General features: G+C 36.7%; 2 protein-coding genes and 1 long non-coding RNA gene across 3 annotated transcripts; 1 reads left to right on the forward strand and 2 right to left on the reverse strand.

The window, feature by feature from the left end:
* Nucleotides 1-21: 21 nt before the first annotated feature.
* LOC129409672 (uncharacterized) lies at nt 22-22,765 on the forward strand. Its single transcript, XR_008632517.1, has 5 exons — nt 22-77; nt 933-967; nt 1,558-1,789; nt 6,087-6,151; nt 22,629-22,765. It is a non-coding gene; the product is annotated as an uncharacterized LOC129409672 (long non-coding RNA).
* On the reverse strand, nt 1,578-3,212 carry six7 (SIX homeobox 7). Its single transcript, XM_020936496.1, has 3 exons — nt 2,805-3,212; nt 2,020-2,183; nt 1,578-1,755 (listed from the first exon to the last, which is right to left on the reverse strand). The coding sequence occupies exons 1-3, from the start codon at nt 3,210-3,212 to the stop codon at nt 1,578-1,580; spliced, it is 750 nt and encodes a 249-aa protein (XP_020792155.1).
* On the reverse strand, nt 18,814-23,752 carry b4gat1 (beta-1,4-glucuronyltransferase 1). The gene is given in 3 exon segments (XM_020936515.2): nt 18,814-21,288; nt 21,290-21,330; nt 22,646-23,752. Coding segments are annotated over 3 exon segments (1,296 nt in total). The 3' UTR covers nt 18,814-21,140.
* Between the last annotated feature and the right edge of the window lie 57 nt (nt 23,753-23,809).

The following is a 23,809-nucleotide window of genomic DNA, read 5'->3' on the forward strand; positions in this document are numbered from 1 at the left end:
TTCAGAGGAGGTGGAGTTTAAGTTGTGTGAACGCCCATTCCTCAGACAGAAAACAGGAGGCACAAGCAAAACTTTGGGTAAATTAAGTAATTATTAAGATACCATCATTAATTAAAATATATCCTACGTATATAAGTAAGTGGGTATTATTTCACATAGATATACATTGTCTCTTAGTTTACACCGATCTTTATTATAAAATGTGTTTCTAACTAGGCTAAATGCATATAATCAGGAATATTATTTTGTTCGGGATTTTTGTTTTGTTTTGTTTTGTCCCTTCGGAGTATCCGTAGCTAGGTTGTGGCAAAAATGCTAAATTAGATTAGCAAGGTGCAGTGAACTTCATTTTATTTACATTAATCTATGTTGTAAACGATTACAACGCATATATTCTTCATTATATAAATGTATTTATTTATAACACTATGGAAATGTGTTTTGTTAAGCAGTGCAGACAATATTTTGTGAGTTGGCTAAATGTTAATTAAGGTTAGCAATAGCATAGCAACATGACCTTGACAAAATGTCTTTATATTAACACCTTAAGCTAATTTTTGTGAATTATGGATACATTCATTATAAATTTAACATCACTTGATAATATTGCATTTCCAAATAATATTAAAATCTAAAAGTTTTGCCTTAAAAATAGGTGGCGTTAACAAGTTAGCTAGATACTACCATCATGAGCAATTTCTTTAATACAAATCAACACATATTTGGATAAAAATAGTTTTATTTATTTACAGATAACATGTATGAAAGTGGAAAATGGAAACACAGTATACGAAATGTGATGATAAGAAAGTAAAGAGTAGGCCATTGTGTGTGTGTAAATTAGATATGACTAATGTTGGGTCAGACAGACTCAAATGTAAGAGAGGCACATTGAGTTAAGACCAATTAGTGCTTAATGTTCTCTGTTTCAGCTTGAGCAGAGCCCAGGACCCCGCACAAACAGCAGGTAAAATATCAGCAAGACGAAAAGGTTTTGAGCAGCATAATGTAAAGTGGGTTTTGCATATTAAGCCTCCCTGTAGTTCCTTGTAAGGCAATTGCATATGTTCATAATAATCATTATATCTGACTGTAATACCAGGTTTAAAATTGCATGACCTGTAAAATATTCACAGCAGCAGTGTGCTCTATGCTTAATATTTGTAGTAACTTTAACAATAGCATTTCTTTGTTTTGTTACTCCATATTGCTGAAACAGATTCCTAGTTTGTGAATTTTGTTCACTGACAATGGCAATAATAGTTAATCTGATTCTATACCTCAGGCTATTAAATAGATTTTCTCATAATACTTGGCTTATTGCTAGAAATACTTGCATTAAAAGATAAAACAAATTGTTACTTATGTAAAGGTACTCCTGCATCGTATTTTATAACAGTCAAGGTGATGTATCATGGCGCATTTAAGTGCATTTTACATTTGCATATAATATTCTGCTTTGAAAATCTGCAGTATCACAGCTCTGTTCCACCCACAGAGACTCCAGTGTCCACGGGCGGTTCAAGTGTCTCTTGTGATATGTCCTTTTGTGAATAGTCTTTTGCAGAGCCATAATTTTACGACTCAAACTCGCTGTCGCTGCTAACTGAAATCTCCGGAGTGGATGCCCCATTACCCCTGTGGTCAGCTCCTGTGCTCGAGTCGCTGTTCTCTGGACTGCCCAGACGATGGCGCTCTTGTACTGAGTTTTCAGGAGAACTTTCTGATGGGAGCAGTGAGGAGTCCTGTTGTAGTCTGCACACAAGAGACATGAGAATTAGATAAGCAGGTACTGTTCAAAGAATCAATTATCGTAATGTAATTAACTTTCAAACTTTTTCAATCAAAAGGGCTTGACTTTTTCTGCAAAACAACCGAGTCAAACCTGGTCAACCATAGAATTTAGAACATATAACTATGCTGTATTTTGTTTTAGGATGTTCATTGCATACCTACCCATGACCTATGTATTATTTTTTTAACTTAATGCCAAGTGCATATGGTAGAAATTGGACATACCTGTTTTTAGCAGAGGCAGCCCGATCTCTTTGCCTTCTGTTTTTGAACCAGTTTCCAACTTGTGTAGGGGTGAGTCCTGTGGCTTGGGCCAGATGTCGTTTTCTGGACGGGTTTGGGTAAGGGTCCTGGAGATACCACTCTCTCAGTAAACTGCGAGTGCGCTCCTGCAAAAACAATGCATTTCTTTAGACACATCCTCAACTTTTGACGTTTGAAATTTCAGACAGTGACATGTAGTGTCTTCTTATGATCCCCTTCAGTCTCAGTGTGCATAATCATATTAGATCAGATCTAAACCTATTATCACATTAATCCTGGGCCAATGTATGTCTATTAAAAGGATCATCTTAAGTGGATTATTATGCTCCTGAGAAATACGAGGTTTCTGTTTAGCAGTTCCTTGTAACCACTAGAGGGCTTTTAAACAGATTATCAAAGCCGCAAACCAGAGCAGAAAGTTATGTGTCAAGCATCTCTGTTTTTTCCCTTGTTTGCGGTGTAAGCAATTATTCCAAACAAATGTTCCTGTTTATGTAAAAATGTATCTGTGGTATCACATTGAGTTCACCAGCGTCATATATTGATTATTCACATTTCAGTGTTATTTTAATAGTAGAATAACCCAAATTAAAAAGTTTTAATGTATGCGCTTGTCTGACTATGTAATCGCCCAAATATGTGGATTTTTCTGGATGAAATCTAAACAGATAATCGTCCGAATTATTGGAAACAGCGTGCGTAGTTTGTTGGAGCGTTTCTCTTGCGGCCTTGAATTGAGTTTTTACCTTGAAGCAATGCGTCTTTTGCTCTCCGTCCCAGATGGTTCTGGGCAGGGGGAACTTCTTGCGGATGCGGTACTTATCCACGGGTCCCAGCGGTCTTCCCCGTAGCCTCTCCGCTTCCCGGTAGTGCGCGTCCAGCCACAGGTCCTGGAGTTTGGCGTGGGACTCGTGCGTAAAGCGGTGGCTCTGGAGGATCTGGTAAAGCGCCTCGAAGTTTCCTCCGTGAAAAGCGACCAGAGCTCGGGCTCTCATCACGGACTCGTGTCGGTTCAGGGCTTCCCCCGCGGATCCTGGCACGGCGGCGGGCAGAGACCACAAGAACCGGCCCAAGCGCTCTATGTCCCCGGTCTCCTCCAAGTTCTCACAGACGCGGGCCACTTGGTCCGGGGTGAACATGGGCAGTGGAAACATCTTGACGTGACTCCTTTTACGATTTCAAAAGTTCATAAAGCTTTCTGTCCGTGCGTAAAGTCCGACAAAAGCGAAGTTTACCGCGTCCAGAGCATCTTTGCCTTATGTAACGGAGAAATCCTCCTGTGTTGTAGTTCAGCGGTCTGCTCGAGCTTGGAGAGGAGGATCGAATAAAGAAGCGGGACAAGAAGTCAACTCGTATTTATAGCTTGATACAATTAGCATCTCTGCAGTTGTTTTGAGAAGGATTATACATCCCGGCCATTAGCTTCTTAGCGGGGGGTAGTGTGTACAGAGGTGACGGCTGATCAGCTTGTTTGGCTTAGCCTGAGGATACATTGACTGCCCGAATTACTGCAGTGAGCAAACAAGCAAAGATAGCTTATTTAATAGGTCGTATGTGGAGACTGGCCCCAGGGGGATGATGACGAGGAGGAGAAATGGGGTAATACAGCAGCCAATTAGTCCATTAACAAGAGCATGAATATTGTCCCATACAGAGGAAAATGTCTGCTTAAAATAACATGTTTAAGTCATTGTATTTCCATTTGACCTACAGAAGCACGGTTATATTCAAAGTCAGGACAGAGCCAGTATCAAATATACTATCAAGTTTGCTCAGCGTATTGAATTGAAATAATTTATCATGGTTGAGTTCACTGTGCATTTAAATAATCAATAAATGATGTTGCTCCCACATTATTTTAATTAGTAACAAGATCCAATATTAAATGCACGCAACCCCTTCACAAATTAATTTAATTAACAACAGACTTTTTGAATTCCTTCTCTTCAGCTAAACATAATAGGAAAATATAATTGTATTTTGCATAATTATATATTTACTTGTATATTCTGTTACTAAATGTAAATCTTTTGGTGTCTATTTTGCTATATACAAATTACTTGGACACAGTATTAGCTGACATAATATAATCACATTACAATTTAATAAGCAAAAAATAAATGCTAACAAAATTCATATATATTTATAGACATAATCATTGCTTTTGCTGAAGTATTGCAGCTAAGGAACTCACAGATTAATACCGTTTGTCTTAAGTCTTATCTATGAGTTTCAAAATGATGAATATTAGTACTGTTGCCATTATATCTTTCGAATGGGAGAAGGTCCTCAAAACGTCCTCCTGTAACAAGACTGCCCGTCCTATCACTAGACATTGATGTTCAGTGGAGCGATTCCAAAGAACAGCATTACGCATTAGTTCTATCCCTGTGATCTGGCAGCTCATTAATCAGTCTTAGGATAATTTTCTTATTATAAATCAGGTTAAGGGTCTTGCCAGCATCTGTCAACTCAAATACAAACATGCGAACACTGACTTGTCCCTGTGTTGTAGTTGTCTGTGTCGCTTATCATTTTGCCCCGCTCAATCGAACTGAAACAGATTTAGAAGATAATCTGCGTAATTATATTGATTTGTCCTTAAACAATGGAGGCCGCAGCAGACGCTCAGATTTACATAAAGGTTGCAGTCAGGTGAAGCTGGTTAAAATGAGGTGAGGGGCTTTAATGACTCACTCCAAATCTGATTTTCAGACAGTGAGGTGGTCCAAAACATCTGGGATTTCATGTTCAGTGATGTTTTTGTGAATGCCACCAAAGATGTTTTACTGCGAGTCAATGAAGCTAAAAAATGTATTTATTTAGCATTTATATTATTTAATTTATTTTGGATTATTACGTGTTAGTTGGTTATGTAGGAATAAATAAATGTAACTCTTTTATTTATAACACAATATAGCAACAGCCACTTCCCTCCAACAATCCAATCCACTTTATTTATATAACACATTTCATAAACAAAACAGTTTCCAAAGTGCTGCACAATACAAATAAAATATATCCAATAGAAATATAGCATTTAAAAATATAAAATAAAGCTCTACTTAACTCCACTAGTTCATGTTAAGACAGTAAAACTAGTCAAATAATCAAATAAGAGCAAGAATACGGATAAATAATAAAAAGGTAAAAAACATAAAAATAAACGACACAGAGGACTACACAACTCAGGCGGTGTTAAAAGCCAGAGAATAAAAGTGGGTCTTAAGACGAGACTTAAAACTTAAAACACAACAGATCTAAGAAGAAATAAAATTTTAAATTGTTCTATAATGAAACAGCAATAACAGATTTAAATCAAAACTCTAATACTGCCCATTGTGCATTGACTGTCCACCTTCCATTTATGTATTTTTATTCTAACATTTTCCCAGTTTTTTATGTAGAATTTCAGTTCAGCCTCAGTTAAAAAACAGTGCATCCATAATACAGTTGTTAATGCCTGTCCATGACTTTCAGCATGATGAAAAATGATGTCTGTTGCTAGAGCAATTCAATATTTTTTTGTTGGTCAGAACAATGGTCAGAAGTCACGTATGTCACCTCACTGGCAACTGTAACAAGAAGTTGAAACCCATCAGTAGATTTACCTTCTAACTTACAGGGATCAGCTTGATATGTGTTCAAGACCAGATCAATGGATTAAAATACTTTGTGGATTTGTTTTTAGAAAAGAGGTGAGTGTGCATCTGAGTCAAGAGATCATACCACCAGTCAATCTCACCAGTCAGATCTTTCTAACCTCTGACTATTATGAGTCTGAATCAGTTCCCACCACTGCCGTAGTCACCTTCATTTTACAAATCCTCCTCATTCTGTTTAACACTTTGAGAGCAGACAGAAACCAAATCTGCTTAAGCCTTGCCGAGCTGTGACCGAACGGATAAGAGGGAGACGATGGATGCGTTTGAACAAGGGGTTTGTTGTAGTTTGTGCTTAGATTTGTCAACACCTGATACTAGAGCTTCTGCACTACTGTTTTCATGTTATATGTTTGTCTCGTTCAGGTTCGGCTGTGAATCTGAGAGAAAAAGATGAACAAGACACACTGAAGACAAGGCAAAGTTATGTTGTAAGTATCACCTAACTGGGTTGCAACAAAGCATGAGGGAACATTAGGACAGTAGCCATATCAATAAATAATTTACAACAAAATGAAAAAGTCCTCAAAATGATTAATAGCCAACCAACCAGGGTCAATTAATTTTTATTTCACAATACTCAAATGTTTTTTTTGTTGTTAGCTTTTATAACTCAATTTTATAAATGGACAAAAACATGGTGCCTTTGTGTGACTGACCAAATTAAGGTACCATTAGGGATGTGCAAAAACATCAAAATATCGATATATCGTCTCGTTTCATTTGATGATACAGAATCGATATCAGGGACTGCCGTATCGCTATATCACCAAGAGTATTTTTTGGTATATTTTTCTAAATTATTTTGGTACAGAGCTACAGTTTTGTTACTTGTTTGGAGGAAGGAAACTTGTTTATGCAACACATTTGACATTTTCACAGTTTTGATGATTAAAATGGGCGTGTTTCATATGAACTTTACACAAGAAATGGTTTAACAAAGACTTTTAGTATCACAGCATGATATAGCCATCATTTTTATTGAACCATATTGAATCGATTTGAACTATATCGTATCGAATCAAAAGCTCACTGTATTGAGATATGCCTCGTGTCGTGGCCTATGTATCGTATCGGCAACTTTTTAATAATACCCAGCCCTAGGTATCATATCCACAGATTTATTTCAAAGTAGTAAATTGTGTTTGTGGCTCTCCTACATGAATCAATAAATATTTAGACAATGACATTTTGAACATAAAAAAAATATTACAATAATACACAATGCAGAGACGGTAGTTTCAACATGTGGAGCATTTTTTGTGCTGGTCCAGACCTAGTAAATAGTGAGGGTTCCATCAAGTGTATCAAGCACGAAAACCTACAGCAAATCACTGTCTACTTCAACCTAAAAGCCGCATGATTTGTTGTACCAAGTAGCGGTAGTTATTGCTAATTAAATGCTAGAATTAATCAGCTTGTTAGTCGCTGATGTAAGTCTGGAATTCATAAATACTGTTATTAAATATGCCCCCCTCTTGGCATAATTAATTAGTGTCCTGCGCTGATGCTTAAATACAAGACCTGTAGCTTTTGCCTCTTTGCGGGGGGCAGGCGTGTGGTGGTGCCTGGGGCGATTTGGGTATTACCACGTTGTATAAATCCACACTAAACGCAATTAACAAGCAATTGGGAGGAGAAGTAATTAGTATTATCTGCTTATCACCCACAACCCATTCGAAGGAAAATGGGTTAGAAAACACACAATGACACTCACACAGCCTAGGCCCCGCAGGCAAATGTGTAGCGGCTAATTACAAGCTCATTTGCAACTCAATAGCAGTATCCTCTCAGACAGGCCTAGCCCTATGCGCCAGCTAACCCCCTCCCCTCCACTGTTAGCTTTAGCTCTCAGACGCCATAAGCACCACTAAACAAACTACAGCAGTCACTTCCTCCTTTGCCACCGCTGCCGCTGATAAGAGCAGATCTCCTTATTCAATAGACACAGCTGATGAAAAAGCTCAGAGGAATGCAGTCGGTCAATACTCTAAAACACATTTAAGTACAGCGGCTACAGTAAAAGTGTCACCTAACCAAACTGATAAAAAGTTAATTTCACTAGTTTGTTTAAATGCTTACAGTTGTATCGAACTATATTGAGATTCAGTGCCTCTCTGTTTAATGCAGAACTCTGCTAAAAACACTTCTCCCCATCCACTCTCTCTGTTGGTCAGCTTCTGTTGTGCTCTGAGTGAGTGACAGGTGCATTTAACTAATCATAGCGGGGTGTATATGTACTGTTACAAGACGTACATAGCTTCAATTAGGGCTGGGTGATATGGATCAAAAAATTGATCTCGATACATTTTGTTATATCTCGATATACGATATATATCTTGATATCTGTACAGGAATAATAAACCCCCAAAAAGTACTGCAAAAACAAATATGCCAAATTCTACAAGGTCTTTTTTTACTGAAGTGCAAAGAGGTAGGCAGTTCATGTAGGAAAAAAGTGCTTTTGCGACATAAAAAAAAAAAAAAAAAATCCCTGTATACTAAAATAATGATTTAACCTTATAAAGGAAGAAATAATACACATTTCCTTCTTTTCATTCAAAAATAAAACAAGTCAACTTGAGTTCATCTTCGTTTTAACTCTGTTAATCGTACGATAACCAGGACCATGAGCTCCATTAGCAGAGGAAACTCGGGAGGTTAATAAATCCATGTTCCTCACCTGTGTAAGGAGTTATGAGGTATCCCACAATCCACTGCGCAGATCAAGCCCAACGTTTCTAAACACTATTGTAGAAGTTATAAACTGCAGCAGATTATTCATTAAAATCTTTACACATCACCACATCAGCCCATTTTAGATTAGATTTAGATTTAGATTTTTACAAAAACAAAGTTTAAAACCGCATGGCTCATTTGCATAAACTAAAGCGCTCAAAAATCAGCTAGCTGCTTGTGCCGCTTCTGTTAGACTGGACTTGCAGGGCGAGCGAGCGCATATATAAGCATTATATCAGTGTATATGGTATGTTAGAATTCATTTTGTGTTTAAAAAATATCGAGATATATTTAAAATATTGAGATATTGTCCACCACTAGCTTCAATTACCTCTTTTTATAATGAGATTCATTCTCTAAAGAAATCTAGGGGGCAGCTTAAACAGGTAGTCTGCTCAGCCAAAAAAAAATACTGCCTGTCTTCGAGGTTCTTTACAAATGTAGATTTTTAAAAGTGAGCCCTTCAGATCATACATGACCCCTATGGTGATTCTGCAGAGACATGTTTGAGCTTCTTCCCACGCACTGCTATAAACTACAACAATGCACTTTGAACTTTGATGTAGCACCTTAATATTTTGACCACTTTCATTGTAGCGTGTTTATTTCACAGTGTCAGTATGTTGCTTGTAATGATTGTGCATTATCGGTGCCCTAAGAGCTTTTTACACGTTTTTCCAATGTGGTTTTTAACTACAAATGGCAAATAAACTAACCGAACCTATTAATATTTCCAACCCCCAAAGTATTTTATAGTTAAGTAGTTTTACTAGTCAAAGTAGCATCAGAAATCAGTGCTAGTAAATCAGTGTAAAAAAACAACAAAAACTCAAACAACTTAAAGGGTTGTATGGGCTGTATTTTTACACAACAATGCACAATGGGTTATATGTTAAAGAAAGGTGAAAATTTTAAGGATGTTATGCAGATTGTGGTTAGCCTCCCTTAATATACTGTATTTACGTCGTCATTCGAGTCTCCACAAACACAGTGATGTTTCATGGGAATCCGATCTTTCCAGGAATGGCTCGGTCAAGCTAAAGAGGAAGCCTTAAACAATATCACTTCTCTGTTTGAGGAATCAGCTTACACAAACTCTCATTTAAGCCTTTTGCAAAACAGCCCACAGCAAAATAGATCAGAAATCACTGCATGTACTCTTTGCGAGGAAATAGTCCTGCATTGTATTATTCTGACTTTGTAAACTCTGTCAGAATGTTGTTTGTGCTTAAATCAGACTCTTTTTAGCACAGATTTCAGCAAGCAACAGGTGGATTGAACTAATTACAGTGTCAATTCTGAAAGGGGCTTGAGTTATAAAAATATAGGTCTGATGTTGTACTTTTGTATTACAGTACACATCTTCTCTGGAGCAAACTGGCAGGAATCTGGCTGTCGTTCTGTGACTCAACCATTATTTTATTAGATTATTAAATATTATATTCATAAGTATCAAATATATCACTTTGTTCTGTTTTATTGACTATTTAAAGACCAATCATAACCCATCATCAACACCCAGTTTTTCATTTTCTGAAACCCACGGATAGACATGGCTGAGGACTCTATAGCTGTTGTAAATAACCTATAGTATGATTTGTCTTGGCTAAACTCTCCTGTGACATTTTTAATTATTATTTTTATATTGCACTATTTTCTATTGTTAACCATTTAACTTGCGCGTTTATGTTTAGCACTTTGTTTTTGAAGGGTTTATTTTTGTTTAATTACCTTGACAGCGAGAAGGGAAAAACGTTATATGGAGTAAATGTATACACAAATATTTTTTGGCATTTTCTATGTCTTTGTTTAGCTTCCCCTCTGAAGAGGCACAAAGGTATGTTACTGATGTAAATATTTCTTTTCAATAACTTTGTGTCTCTAGTTTTTATCGTTGTTGAATGATGTTGTCAAGATGAATGTAAATAATAATCAAACTTGCGTTGAGTTTTGTGTATGCCTATTTACACCCTGTATTTTGTATTCTTTTTAGCTCTTATGGCAGATTGGAGGATTTATTGCCATTGAATCTAAAAATTTCCAGTTCAAGTGTCAGTCTTCATTCAGAGGGATACACTACAGCTGTTTTCAGTGCTGGTACCTGGGGTCAAACAAACCTTTTACTAACTTTTACAACTGAATTTAAGTTCATAGGTCACAGGGATCATACAGCAATGTACTGAGAGAATTACACATAAGATGACAAATCAGAAGTATTTTTCTAACTAACCCATATGCATGTGTATTGCTCTTACATTAGTGGTTTAGTGTAATGCTAATCCCACCTGGCACTGGTTACAAAACACCTCCATTATGTGGGAATATCCTCCCTGTGCTTCCTCGTTCATATGTAACAGGTGCTGCTGGAGTTGTTTAGGAATCCCTGGGGATTTAAGGTGGGACTTATTCTTACCTAATGCTCTAATGCTCATTAATTCCTGCTTACCTCCCCCTGATCCTCTCTAGTCGTCCCAACCCAGCCCTGCCTCTCTGCTCCTCTCTGCTCCTCTGCCATAGTTGCCAAGTTTGCTTCTTTATAGCGACTTTGGGCTTTTTTTTTTTTTTCAAAGTTGCTTGCAAATTTTGAGTCGCGAGTTGCATTTCGCTTTTTTCAAATTTTTTTCACGTTAATAAACCCTTTAAAGGTGCACTGCGCAACACTGCATTAGTGGAGGGTCCGTTATTTACATGGCTCCATGGAAATGTTATTGCTTTTCCTGGAATGTTCCACAGAATGACATTAAACAGAGCCATCTATGATTTCTTCATTGCAAATACAATAATTCTTTCTGTGAACAGGGGCGACTCTCCACAGACCTGAACTGTAATAGAGCGAAGAGCTGTAAACCTACTTGTTTCCCTTGTGATAGATAGTAATTTAGATAGAGTAATTTATACTGTGGAACATTGTAAACAAAGCAATAACATTTCCACGGAGACAAGCAGGTGGTGGACCCTCTACTAGAAAGGTTATGCAGTGCACCTTTAATGATCGTACAGCCTTTGTAAATACTAGCTGGTTAAGTATTAAAACCATTCCAGATGTTAATTATTCAAATAAAATATGTGCATCTTTAAATATTTTTTTTGGGCCTGGGTCACTTCTTTGGACTGTTTTTCAAAGGCTTAGCTGCTTGTTGCTGTCTGAATATCTGGCAACCCTACTCTCTGCTCTCGCTGGCGGGAACGGACAGATGATGGGCAGATAATGTCATTTTCAGGGTGTTATTGGTAAAAGGCGGGAAGAGGTTGCTGCGTGATAGGGTTCAGACGTTATTAGAGCTACCACCTGTCCAAGGATATGGGTCAGAGTCTGGGGTTAAACAGATCAATATGTGTAGAGTAAATATTATTGACATAGAGGGGCTCATGGGCGTAAAAGCAACAGATAGGCACGCAGTCTAAAGATAGGCACAAGGCACACAGGATATTGGAATAATTAATAATTCTTATTAGGAGACTAGTGTACTAGTGTTGACAGAAGTATCAAAAATCAAATATTAATCAATAGTAAAACTACTATAGAAATTAGATACTTATTTGAGCTGATAAAGTCACATTCATAAGATAGAAATGAACCTTTCCTGAATAGCTTTAGAATGAGGGATTACACAGATATAAGGCCACATGGTAACCTAAAAAATAAAGTAAAAATCCTATACTAAAAGCAGGGGTGTCAAACTCAAATTCACAAAGAGTCAAAATTAAAAACTGGGACTAAGTCGTGGGCCAAACTAAATATTGTAAAATTTCAACAACATCTGCATCTTCTTTTGAGATATGTAACGTTAAACCTTTTCTTATTAAAATAAATGTTTAACAATAGTTTTTCTTAAACATTTAATCCAGAACCAGCATAATATAAAATAATAATTAATTTTTTAATAAATAATGTCTCTATAGCCTATTTGTAGCCAGCGGCCAGCTCTAATACATATTGGATATGATCTTGTGGGCCAAATATAATTATATCGCGGGCCAAATTTGGCCCCTGGGCCTGAGGCTGACATGTCTGGTCTAAAGTCTAAAGTATTTTTATTATTGTGGTATCAAAATTGGTATTCAGCTTGTTCATTAATATCAAAATTAAGTACAAAATTTTAGTATGTGACACTAACACAGACTGTAACATTCCAATTACAATAAAAGCAGGTTTCATCCTAAAGACGGTACCATGATTAATTAAGATGAGACAAGACATTAAATATCTTGCAATATTTAATGACAATTAATATTGAGTTATTCTTTATCAGTGTGCCTCCATTTGGAATATTTTAGCTTTATCTGATTTTATTTAAGCACAATTCCAAGACACATTAGAAATAATACATTTATTAGTTAAAACCAAAAACACATAGTAATAATCCATATATCTTGCTCTAGATTTCAGATTTAAATAGACACAAAAAACAGGAAAAAATAAATAAATAATGCAAAAATAAATCTGAAATTATTTAATGAATAGTTGTGTCTGTTGAGTTGGTGTGACCTCGTACACGCAGCATCTTGTTAGCAGTGAAATCAGTTGTTGAAATTCGCTGGTAGATTTGATTGATTTGTTGAAAGTCGTGTTGTGTGATCCTTTGATATAAAGTCTGACGATCGATCGGATGACAGCTAAAGTTTAATCCGCTTTATAAATCCCAATTAATCTCATCTTCAGCTGCTTTATTTACTTCATTAAGTAGAGCAACGATTCTCTGGTCTACAGGGCATCTGAAATTATCTGGAAGAAAGGATTTTGAATTAAATTTCAAGCTTCATCAGATTCATAGTGTACTATAAAAAAAGCCCCACCTCTCAATATGGAACCAGGATATTTTTGACCAGACACACTCAACCTTCATCTTTGTGTCTTATTAGTTAAATAAATTATTTTTTCATTACAGTCAACCTATTCATGGGATTCAACTTCCTGTTATAAGGAACATTTGTAGGACTTTTCTCTCATTTAAAATAAATATTTATAATATTTAGTTTTTAATTGTTACTCACTATAACAGCAGTCCTGATTTTTTTATTATTCTGAAACCTATTGAGAATTTACCTGTTGTTTAGAAACAAAAGCATACCTATAAGTAATATGTTAAATATAGCAAAAATCTTCACTTTGTGCTATAAAAACAAGATGTTTTCTTGATGTTTCATCTAGTTTTGATAATTAAATGCTTTTGTGTGGGCACTTTTTGGTTAATTTGTTTTTGTAGCTTATCTTCTGTTAAAGTTTGTTGTTGCTGTAGCTTATCTCTTCTGTTAACATTTCTTCTGTTAAAATTGTTAAACTGTTTTTTTTTCTTGACTAACTTGAGTGTAATGGCACAGTTCTTTGTATTCTTTTAAACAGTGATTTTGTTTAGCCATTTTATAGATTACTTTATATGGCAGAAAATGTGTAGATAGGGCACCATACTCCTCTCTGTAATGTTGCAAAGACAGTGCTGGCAAACCTCCAGCACTCGCTGTATAAACCGTGGGTCATTGTATCATAGCAGGCTTCATCTGTTACTAAATGATAGTGATTTATGAGCCTTGCATTAGCGCATCGATCGAACCAGAATTAACTCACTGTACAAGACGAGGCAGCATATGCTGCACTGTTATGTAATTTCAATCAGACTCATAAACACACAAATATTGATTGGTAGATTGTTGAGCGCGGATGGTGTTTTTTGGTTTTGGACTGTTGGCTTAAACCAATTTTAAACCAATGGAGATTTTAAGATGCTTTATATTAAACTTTGTGTTCATTCAAAACTATTTGGACATTATATTGTGATGTATATATATATATATATATATATATATATATATATATATATATATATATATATATATATATATATATATATATATATATATATATATATATACACTAAGGTCTATTCTATATATTTTTAATTCTATAAGCAAAATTTACCGATATAGGCGTTACGATCTTAAAATCCATAACAAGGCCTGCAAAATTATTATTATTATTATTTAATGTCTACAACAAATGGACTTCTCATTTTTCTTTATGAACATAATATAAAACATAATTTGTTAATTGTTAATCTCTATAGGAACAGTCCTAATATTTCCTTTTTCATAAACCATAGATTGGTGATATTTTGAGGACTTTTGCCCCTTTCAAAGAGTACAATTTTTAGTTTTGAATTACTAATTGCCATGGCAACGGTGCTAGATTTTCATCAAGATAACTCGCGAGAATCGTGTTTTTGCCCTTGTTGATGGTCGTTGAGCGCTGTGCAGGACTCATGTGACAGCCGGGGCAGCAGGCTAAGAGGCGTTAGCGCTGGTGAGAAGGATTAGCCCGATCTCTTAGTCCTCCTTTTCTTTCCCCGGGGCGGTGTCATGTCTCATTACTGCTGTCCGCCTGCGTGGATGGTCGTCTGGCTTTAGCAGGATGCGTTTAAGGCCTGGGCAGGTCAGGCGTCCAGGAACACCAGATTTAGAAGAGCACTGATACGTGTGGCCTTCTCATGAGAGGCTTTTTGCAGTAAGCAGACAGGTAAACATCTCCCAAAGCTGGCATTGATGGCAGCTAAGCCCTGCCTCGTTTAAGTGAAACGGATGGCTATACAATTCACAAAGCTGCCCAGGCCCGTCCTACAAAAATAGATGACAGTTTAACCTGCATTTAGATACATTTCCACTAACATGTACAGGCTGCGTGCAGGGAAATGAGAAAAACCGTCAAGGTACCATAAGGACACAAGGCTAAAACTTTAGCCACTGACTTGTTTTTAGTTGAGAATAATAATACATGTGTTGCATACTTAACTCTTCTTTACATTGCATTATTCATTCACATCATACTTGGTGGTAAAGTGCCATCAGTCATTCTTTGGCAAGGTGGGTGAAGTGTCTCGCTTAAGAGCACAAAACTTACTGTAAAAAAGGTCAAAAGAAAACATACAACAACATTCACCACCATTTAACAGCAAGAGATAACCAATAGAACAATAGATAACAATTGAGTTACTACATTTGTATTATCTGTAGTTTTAAAAAGTGCAATATTTTATTCTACTGCAGTATTGATTTAAAGCAGACATGTCAAACTCAGGCCCATGGGCCAAATTTGGCCTGTAATATAATTATATTTGGCCCACGAGATCATATTAAATATGTATTAGAGCTGGTCCACCGGCTACAGATAGACTATAGAGATGTTATTTATTTAAAATTGTGTTATTATTTTATATTATGTTTAAGCAAAACTATTATTAAACATTTATTTTATTAAGCAAAGGTTTCACATTGCATAATTGTAAAGAAGAGAAAACATGCAGATGTTGAAATTTTTCAATAAATATTTAGTTTGGCCCACGACTTAGTCCCAGTTTTTAATTTTGGCCTCTGTGAATTAGAGTTTGACACCCCCGATTTAAAGAAAAAAATAGCCATGGTAGACATATATTCACAATTTCATGGTTTGAATCACTGCTTTATGATCATTTTATGATCAGAAGAATTGTCATTATATGTATTAATAGTTTTAGACTTTTCTGTCTCATATCAGTTTTGATAGATCTTGTATTCAAAGGCAGGCACTCAGTAGGTTATCTCATTTAATTGTAACAGTATTTCCTGTTTTCTTTACATTGTTTATTCCTTTGTTGGGTTCAGTCAATGGTCCTTTTCACATATGTTTTAAATATGTTGCAGCTCTTTAGTTTAGACTGCTCCTCTGGTAAGCACGTATTGAGAGTGAGTCCTTTTTGTTTAAGTGGCTCATTAGAAAAATCACTGGTGTTAATCCAGGGAACACAAACACACAGACTATAGCTCTTTTCTTGTGAAGCTAACAGGCTACAGTGCACAGTCAGTCATGCAGTCATTAGCTGAGTTCATTAGTTTTGTTGTAAAGTCCGCTCTTATATGGGTCAGTGGATGCAGTGTTTAGAGTGCGCTGTGCCACATTGACCCGTGTCTCCGTCCCAGCTGGTCCTCCGAAGCGGCGCAGCTCTTCTAGCTTCAGTGGGACGGGCTAATCTAGGTGGCGGGAGGTCTGCCTCCTGCTAGCGTACACAAGAGAGGGCAGTCCTAATTGCTTATGTCGTAAAGCTCCCTGACCCAGATAAGCCGTCACTCCCCAAAGCTGTTGAGATAAAACCCACTTTACCTCACCAAACCTGGCTCCCCTGATCTGCACAGACACCCCCGCTGGACACCTACGCGCCTTCTGCCACCCAGTAACACCCAGCAAAGAGCATCGCAAAGAGAGTGCAAAATTAGCAATAGGGCTGCAAGATGAGGCGCCATTGAAATTCTAATTTTAATGGACACAATTAGCAAAGGCTGTAGTTTTTGGAGTAACATAATTATAATCCTGTCGTATTCTGCATAAAAAATGACTAACCTTGTAGTTTAGATCTGTACAAACATGTTATGAAATTTGATTCTTCTATTAGTTTATCTTTTTGTCAATTTAAAATGTGAACAGAAATGTATTATTAAAATATAAATCGCAAATAAGGTTTTTGACTCCACCAGAAAACTTACATATTGCCCCTTTAATAACTGTTGGGACTAAAGAGTATTGAAAAGCATAATAAAATCTTTTCTGTGCTTTGCTTACAAGTAGAAAAAGCCAATTTAGATAATGAGTGGAGAATTAAGTTAGACGTTTTATTATTTTTCTTTTCTAGTAATGAACACGTGAACAGTATTGTTCATTGAAGATCAGTAGACTGGAGTAGATTGAAAAGCAACAGTTGGTTGTGTTTGCCCAGTGGAGCAACGATAATTATGACGATGATGAAGAGGTGCCTTTAACCAAAACTGAAAGCTAAAAAGCGGAGCATGGCGTAGCTTGTGTCCCTTGCCTCGTGCCCTGATCACCACTGAGCTGTGCACAAAGCAGGCTTAGCTTCCAACACCGCAGACAGTTGTGTCACACGTGCATTACAAACATATGGCCTACAGAGCGAGGGAACACTGAATCTTTGGACTACAATCTGGAAGTTTCCATTGAATAAAGAACATTTCACTGTCTGTTGAACACAGCAATATTTAGATTAGAGATCGACCAAGATGGCAGAAAATATATCATCTGAAATTACTTCAAACTCAGTATATACAACATGATTAACTGCACTGATAAGCTCTGCCAAAAAATCTATAAAAATCATTTTAGACAACCACAATCCTGTTTTACTATTTACTATTATTATTATTGATTTACTATTGTGTCAGATATTGTGCAATGATACTGTCGCAGTAAAGAGATAAAATAAAGCTTTAGGTCTTTTTCATTCCAAACCAAATACCGATTTATGCCGCAGATTAAAGGTCGATAGTCAACACACTATAAATTATATTTCTAACTGAGATACAATATTGTATAAACCAAAACAACATCAAACACATAATATTTCTGGGCAAATATTATGTGTTATAAGCACTTAGTCAATAGGTCATGTGTTTACGCTACAAATTTTGTCAATTTTTAATTCAGGAGGGCTGAATCAGATCAAATTTTGGGTTGTTTATTATTGTAGTGATCTATTTTTTGCTGGTCATTTAAATACATGTAATGTCTGTAGACCAAGTATAGGACTTTTTAATTGTCAGGTGGCCTTTCTCACCTTTTAATCAGCCGTCACACACGAACGGTGCAGAGATGCTTTTAAAGCCTTACCTTAAGCCATGTTACCACGGCTTTACGTCAACTGTGTCAAGTACTTTGCCAAAGATACTACTACTACTGATACTTACAGTACTTGTTTACTCCCCTGTACACCTTTACAACCGAGTACAATATGGAGTAAAATATAGAGTTATAAAGTGTATGACCTGGTGCTATTCAAAGTTTGTCATCTTGTAACAATTTAGCTTCCTTATGTAAAGATGCACTATGTAACTTTTGGTGGAGGGTCAGCTACCTACTTATCTCCTTGGAGATTATTGCTCTACCTGGAATGTTTAATAGAATTAAACGTATCTATTTTGCGTTTGTTCATTACAGCTCAGGTGTTTTCATTGCGAGAAAACACCTTCAAAAATATGCCGTCTTACTCTGAGCAGGGTCGCCTCTCCATAGGTTTGACTTGTAACTTAGCATCATCTTCTTGTCCCCATGAAGATTGAAGTTTAATGTCATAGTATGGAACATTTCAGGCAAAACAATGGAGTCAAATAGGTACAAAAAGTTGCATGGTACCTTTAAACGAAGTAATAAGTGTTTTTTCTTTTTAGTCTTTTTTAATCCCATTGCTGAAGATGAGTGATTGGATTTGACACTTTTAGTACAGCCAATTGTCAGCGTTAAAAAACAAGTAGAGGTTATTAACAGAATTCAATTTATTAAAACTCACAACACAAGATTATAAACATTTTCTGTCAGGTCAAAAATGATAAAATGATTTACAACCAAGAGCCACTGATAACCAATATATTTCAAAATGTCTTGCGCACATTATAGCAAAAACTAAATATTTTACCCCAAACATTTGTGCTACAGTTTCCTGCTTGGAGACACTTCAGTCAACACAAAACATGACACAATAAATATTAAAACATTTTAAACAGAACAAATTTGCAAATACTTAGCAATAATACCACAAATAAAGAATATGTAGCACTCAAGATGTGACAAATGTGTTGAATAGCGAACAATACTGTCAGTGTTAAGAGGAGACGCAGGCGTTTTGCAGTGGCTTATTTCAGTCCATTTGAATGTAGTGTACAATTTAACCATGCTACAATTAAATGCTTAAAAAGAGCTGCCATTAAAAACAGTGATAAATGCGGTAAAAGCAGTTTATTTACTTTTCCAGTGTTAAACGTTGCAGTAGTTTCTGCAATTTGGCAAAATGCTTGTCACCTTCTCTGCATAAGTGGTAATTAACTTGTCTTAGTTTGAAAAAAACAAAACAAAACACACATTTAACAGGCATTAAATTAACTCCTGTAAGCCTGTATAAAACACCCCAGCTACATACTGTGCAATACACTTTACAAAGGAGGCGATCTCTGTAGCCCTCTTGTGGCTACTCACTGGCATTGATCATCATGGCAATAATAAGAGCTTTAAAGTACGCACACATCCTTTACCTGAAAATGCTGATTGTGTTTTGTCAGTACTCATTTAAAAGCCATAGTACAAATATACTGTCACTAGAGAGCGTAAGACAATTTACCTGGAGTAAGCCTATAGTCGATAAAAATGGCAATAAACAAGATAAAAATTAATTCTGTTATTGTCACGATTTAGCTGTGACGTTAGCCTTAATTAATGTCAAATCGCTGCCCAGACAGTTTTTTTGTTAAAAGAGATGCATGTTTCCATAGAGATGTTATTACTTATTACTTGCAAAAATATCTAAATATTGATATATCGTATAATTATTGTGATGATACAGTATCGATATTGTGGGCTGCTGTATCGATATATCACCAAGCGTATTTTTTGGTGTATTTTACAAAATTATTTTTGCTGCAGTGCTTCAGTTTTGTTGCTTGTTCAGAGGAAGAAAATTCATTTATGCAGCACATTTGACATATTCATTCATTGTTTTGAGTAAAATTAGCCTGATTCATCAGCCGGTTTCACTTCGTGAAAACTGTCTGACCTTGCAGCATTAGGATTTGTTTGCTTGATGGTAGGCGTGGACATTTTTAATTAACCAATCACTGCTATTTGGTTGTGACGTATGTAATGCGCCGCTAACGGGGTTAACTGGTATATTAAGCTTTTCCCAAATCCTGCAGGAAGAAGAGCAATAACGTCTTTCCGCTTGATAAAATTCACCAAACATTCTCTTTGTTCTGGCTTTAAATCCTTGATAGTGGGAATCGTTGCCAACACAGAATGTATGGTTCTTCGCTGATTGGCTGGTGCCTGAACTTGCACTTCTGGGGTTCTTGCAAACCGTTTAGTGCATTTTGATTCCTGAACTAGTCGCTGGAGAGAAATGAAATTGAGCGGAGGCACTAGGTGGCACCAGCCTGGCTAGTGTTTCATATTAACTTGCACAAGAAGTGGTTTAACAACGACTTTTAGTATCACAGTCATGATTTAGCCTTTATTTTTTATTGTACCATATCGTATCAAACTGAAAGTGCACTGTATCGAGATCTGTATCGTATCGTGGCCTATATATCAAGGTATGTATGATATCGGCAGCTTCTGAATGATATCCAGCCCTAGTAATTTTCCACAGTATGGCATTAAACTCATCTATCTTGATGCAGACAAGCAGGTGGCCCAACATGGACAAGTTAGTTCTGTGGAGACTAACCTGCTCACAGTCTGAATGCATGTTTTTCAAGGTTCCGGGAAAAAAAAAAAAAGCGAAATAATGCCATTCTGTGGAACAATAACATCTCTATGGAGACAAGCAGGTGGCGCACCCTCCCATCATAAAACACACGAGGTATTATGTTTTGATTACTTTGTTTTTTTATAGTCAGAGAGGTTCTTAATTCTTAATAATTTTTTTTCCTGTCGTATTTTTGCCCAAAGGGAAGTTCCGAAAAACCCCTAAGGCTATATTTAATTAATTTAAGCTCTGGCAATACAACCTTTTATAACTAGAACAAAATGTAGGCCAGTGCATTTATCCTGACTCCAAATCAGAACAATTGAGGCCTTAGGAGCAAGTCACGAAGTTTCATTTAAAAACTACAAAAATACAAGTCCATTTTTCCAACAGGGTGGTCACGTATTCTGTTTTAGCATCTCCGTGCCGACGATGGATACTTGGTTTTTAGTCCCTCTTTGAAGCTACGAAACAGGACCCGATTTCGTTTGTTCTCTTCGTCTTTTTTGGCGTGAAATTCCCCTTGAATCTTGAATCCTCGATGGACCACAAAAGCTGAATAAAACGGAAAACCTGTATCCAGCCACGTGTAATTCACAGGCCTAAAAGAAACACGAGGATGAAAGGATTAGAGAGAGATATACACAGTGAACGGTTTGACATTTTGGCATACATTGAAAGGAAATGGAAATCTGGGCATGTCTGATATAGAAGGAGGGAACAGAAATGATGCAGAATGACAATATGAGAATGAGAAATGGCATCTGAATTGGAAATGCTCTTTGAACATAATGTACTTTTCAGCCATGAAAAACGTGTCTGCATATTTTTATACAATTTCAGCATACGATTCCATACATCGTACATTTTACACTTTTATTTTTCAAGATAACTCTAACAGCTTTTGTGCGAAGAAATTGGATTTAAATTGACAAGTTATTTGATAAAGAGCAAAGAATATAAACAGGAAATGCTTTGTTTGATCTGTTTTTTGTCTTTTACAGGCTTTTAAATATATTTTATGTACAAATATTTGTCTGTATTGTGTGTGGATCAAAATATTTTGAAATATAGCTTGGACAAGCGTCAAAGTAAGACTCAAGATATTCCATGTTAGAGTATTATAAAGCTGTGACACTCTAACAGGGATAAATATATGATTAAATGTATTTATCCATATAATAATTTATATTACGCTATTTTCTGATCTCTTATATTGTTGTTTCCTCATTAAACGTACCTGGAGTTGTGTTTTGTTTCTTTCACACGTAATTAACTTTAAATAAACTCTGCATGTTTAGCCTGTGTTCTTTTCTCTGTCATGTAGTAATATAGGAAGTGCTCCACTGTGTTTTTAAACTCCATACACCTTCAATAGAATCATTTGGATGATTTCAGTCCTGGAATTTTCAATCTTTACTGAAAGTTGAGTAGCAGCAGTAGTTGTAAAAGGTAGCTGTTAACTTGAAATCTGTGACATCACAAGGTGGAACAGAGCATTTTGATCTTTGGAGATGTGGACAGACTAATAATAAAGAGTTACTCAGACAGGTGTGAGTGACAGAAAACACAACTCCATGTCTGTTTTTGAGGAGGTAACAGCATTATAACAGTTTAAAGTTCACAAAAATCAATTTTGTGTAAGCTCTTTCATCTTTAGAAGAAATTGAACTGCAAATGCCACGGGATAGTCACACGTAACAGCATTCAAAATTATAAAATGTATGTATATTTATCAGTAATATTTTATTAAATGTTGGCTGTGATAGGAGTTTCACTATTTTTGTATGACAGGAAGCAAAGAAGATCACTTTGAACTAAGACTATAATAAAAACTAATAACTATAATAACTTTTCATAATGCTATGTAAGTGATGATGTTATTTTTTTATTTCTGCAGTTCCACTTAGTACCCACCTGACTGATGCGATTGAAGCCGTACTGTTTGAAGCCCTCATCATACAACGGCACAGTGCGGGGACCTATGTAAAAGGGCTCCCAAGGGTCCACCCACGTCAGAGTATAGGACACTTCCAGAGGTGCGCTGCCCCTTACGTGGATGTTCACCCACTGGGAGTAGTTCGTAGGGGCTTGGCATCTTGGACACAGCTCCTCGTAGAACGGCCTTACCTCTCCCACCTGGTACAGCTGGACCAACTCTGGCTTTGTGGCTGGCATTTTACGATCATGGCGAATTTCAAAAGCGGGCAAAACGAAAACCTCATCACTATTTGGTTCACGTGCCATGATCATTGCTAAAAACTGCTGATGGAGATCTGAACTTGGCATCATATCAATGTCAATAACCAGAATGTAAGATGAGTCTGTACCACTTCTAGCCACATTACGAAGCAGGTTATTAGGATAGGAGATATTCCCACTTATGGCATAGTTTTGGAATTTATCTCTATGATTTTCTAGTCTTTTAAACACAGAAGAGCAGTCCTTGAGTCCAGCAAAATGTTCCCGGTCTTGTTCAGGGAAGCTGGCCATTTCTCCAGAAAGGCAAACCAGGTGAAAGTCCACAAGTGCTTGGATTCTGGGGCAGAAAAAGCTAAGCGCATAAACCAAGGCTGTAGAAAATTTAACATCTTGATCATGTGCAAATATAGCCACTGATAGAGGATTTTGCCACCTTTCCAAAAGAGAATCCAGGTGGTGCAGGTTGTTTAGGGTTGTGTGAGTAGCTAGAGACAGAATATTTGGGTTATCCTGTGATCCTGGCTTTAGATTAGCGGTGAAATCACTTTTTATTAGGTTTTTGTAGATCCTGTATTGGCCGCTGTTATCAAAGATGCCACCAGTTGAAAGGGAGTACCTGAGCCGCTCCTTCCGTGCGTTTTTCTCAGGTTGCGTGGCTTTTGTTTTGGATCCCGAGCCCCCAAAAAGCTCTGAGTATCGGTACCGCTGTTGTTTGCCGTGAAATTTTGACAGGAATGAAAGGTAGATTAGCTGCAGCAGCGCCACAATGAGCAGAGCACTCAGCACCACTCTGAAAACGGAGCATTTCTTTGATAGATGCATTACAGAAAAAGCGGTGCTGTAGTCAAACCAGGTCCAAACGGCGAGGTAGGCACAAGC

This window comes from Boleophthalmus pectinirostris, unplaced genomic scaffold (genome assembly GCF_026225935.1).
Source record: "Boleophthalmus pectinirostris isolate CB_2022bp ecotype Guang Dong unplaced genomic scaffold, ASM2622593v1 HiC_scaffold_20, whole genome shotgun sequence".
NCBI classification, from domain to species: Eukaryota; Metazoa; Chordata; class Actinopteri; order Gobiiformes; family Gobiidae; genus Boleophthalmus; species Boleophthalmus pectinirostris.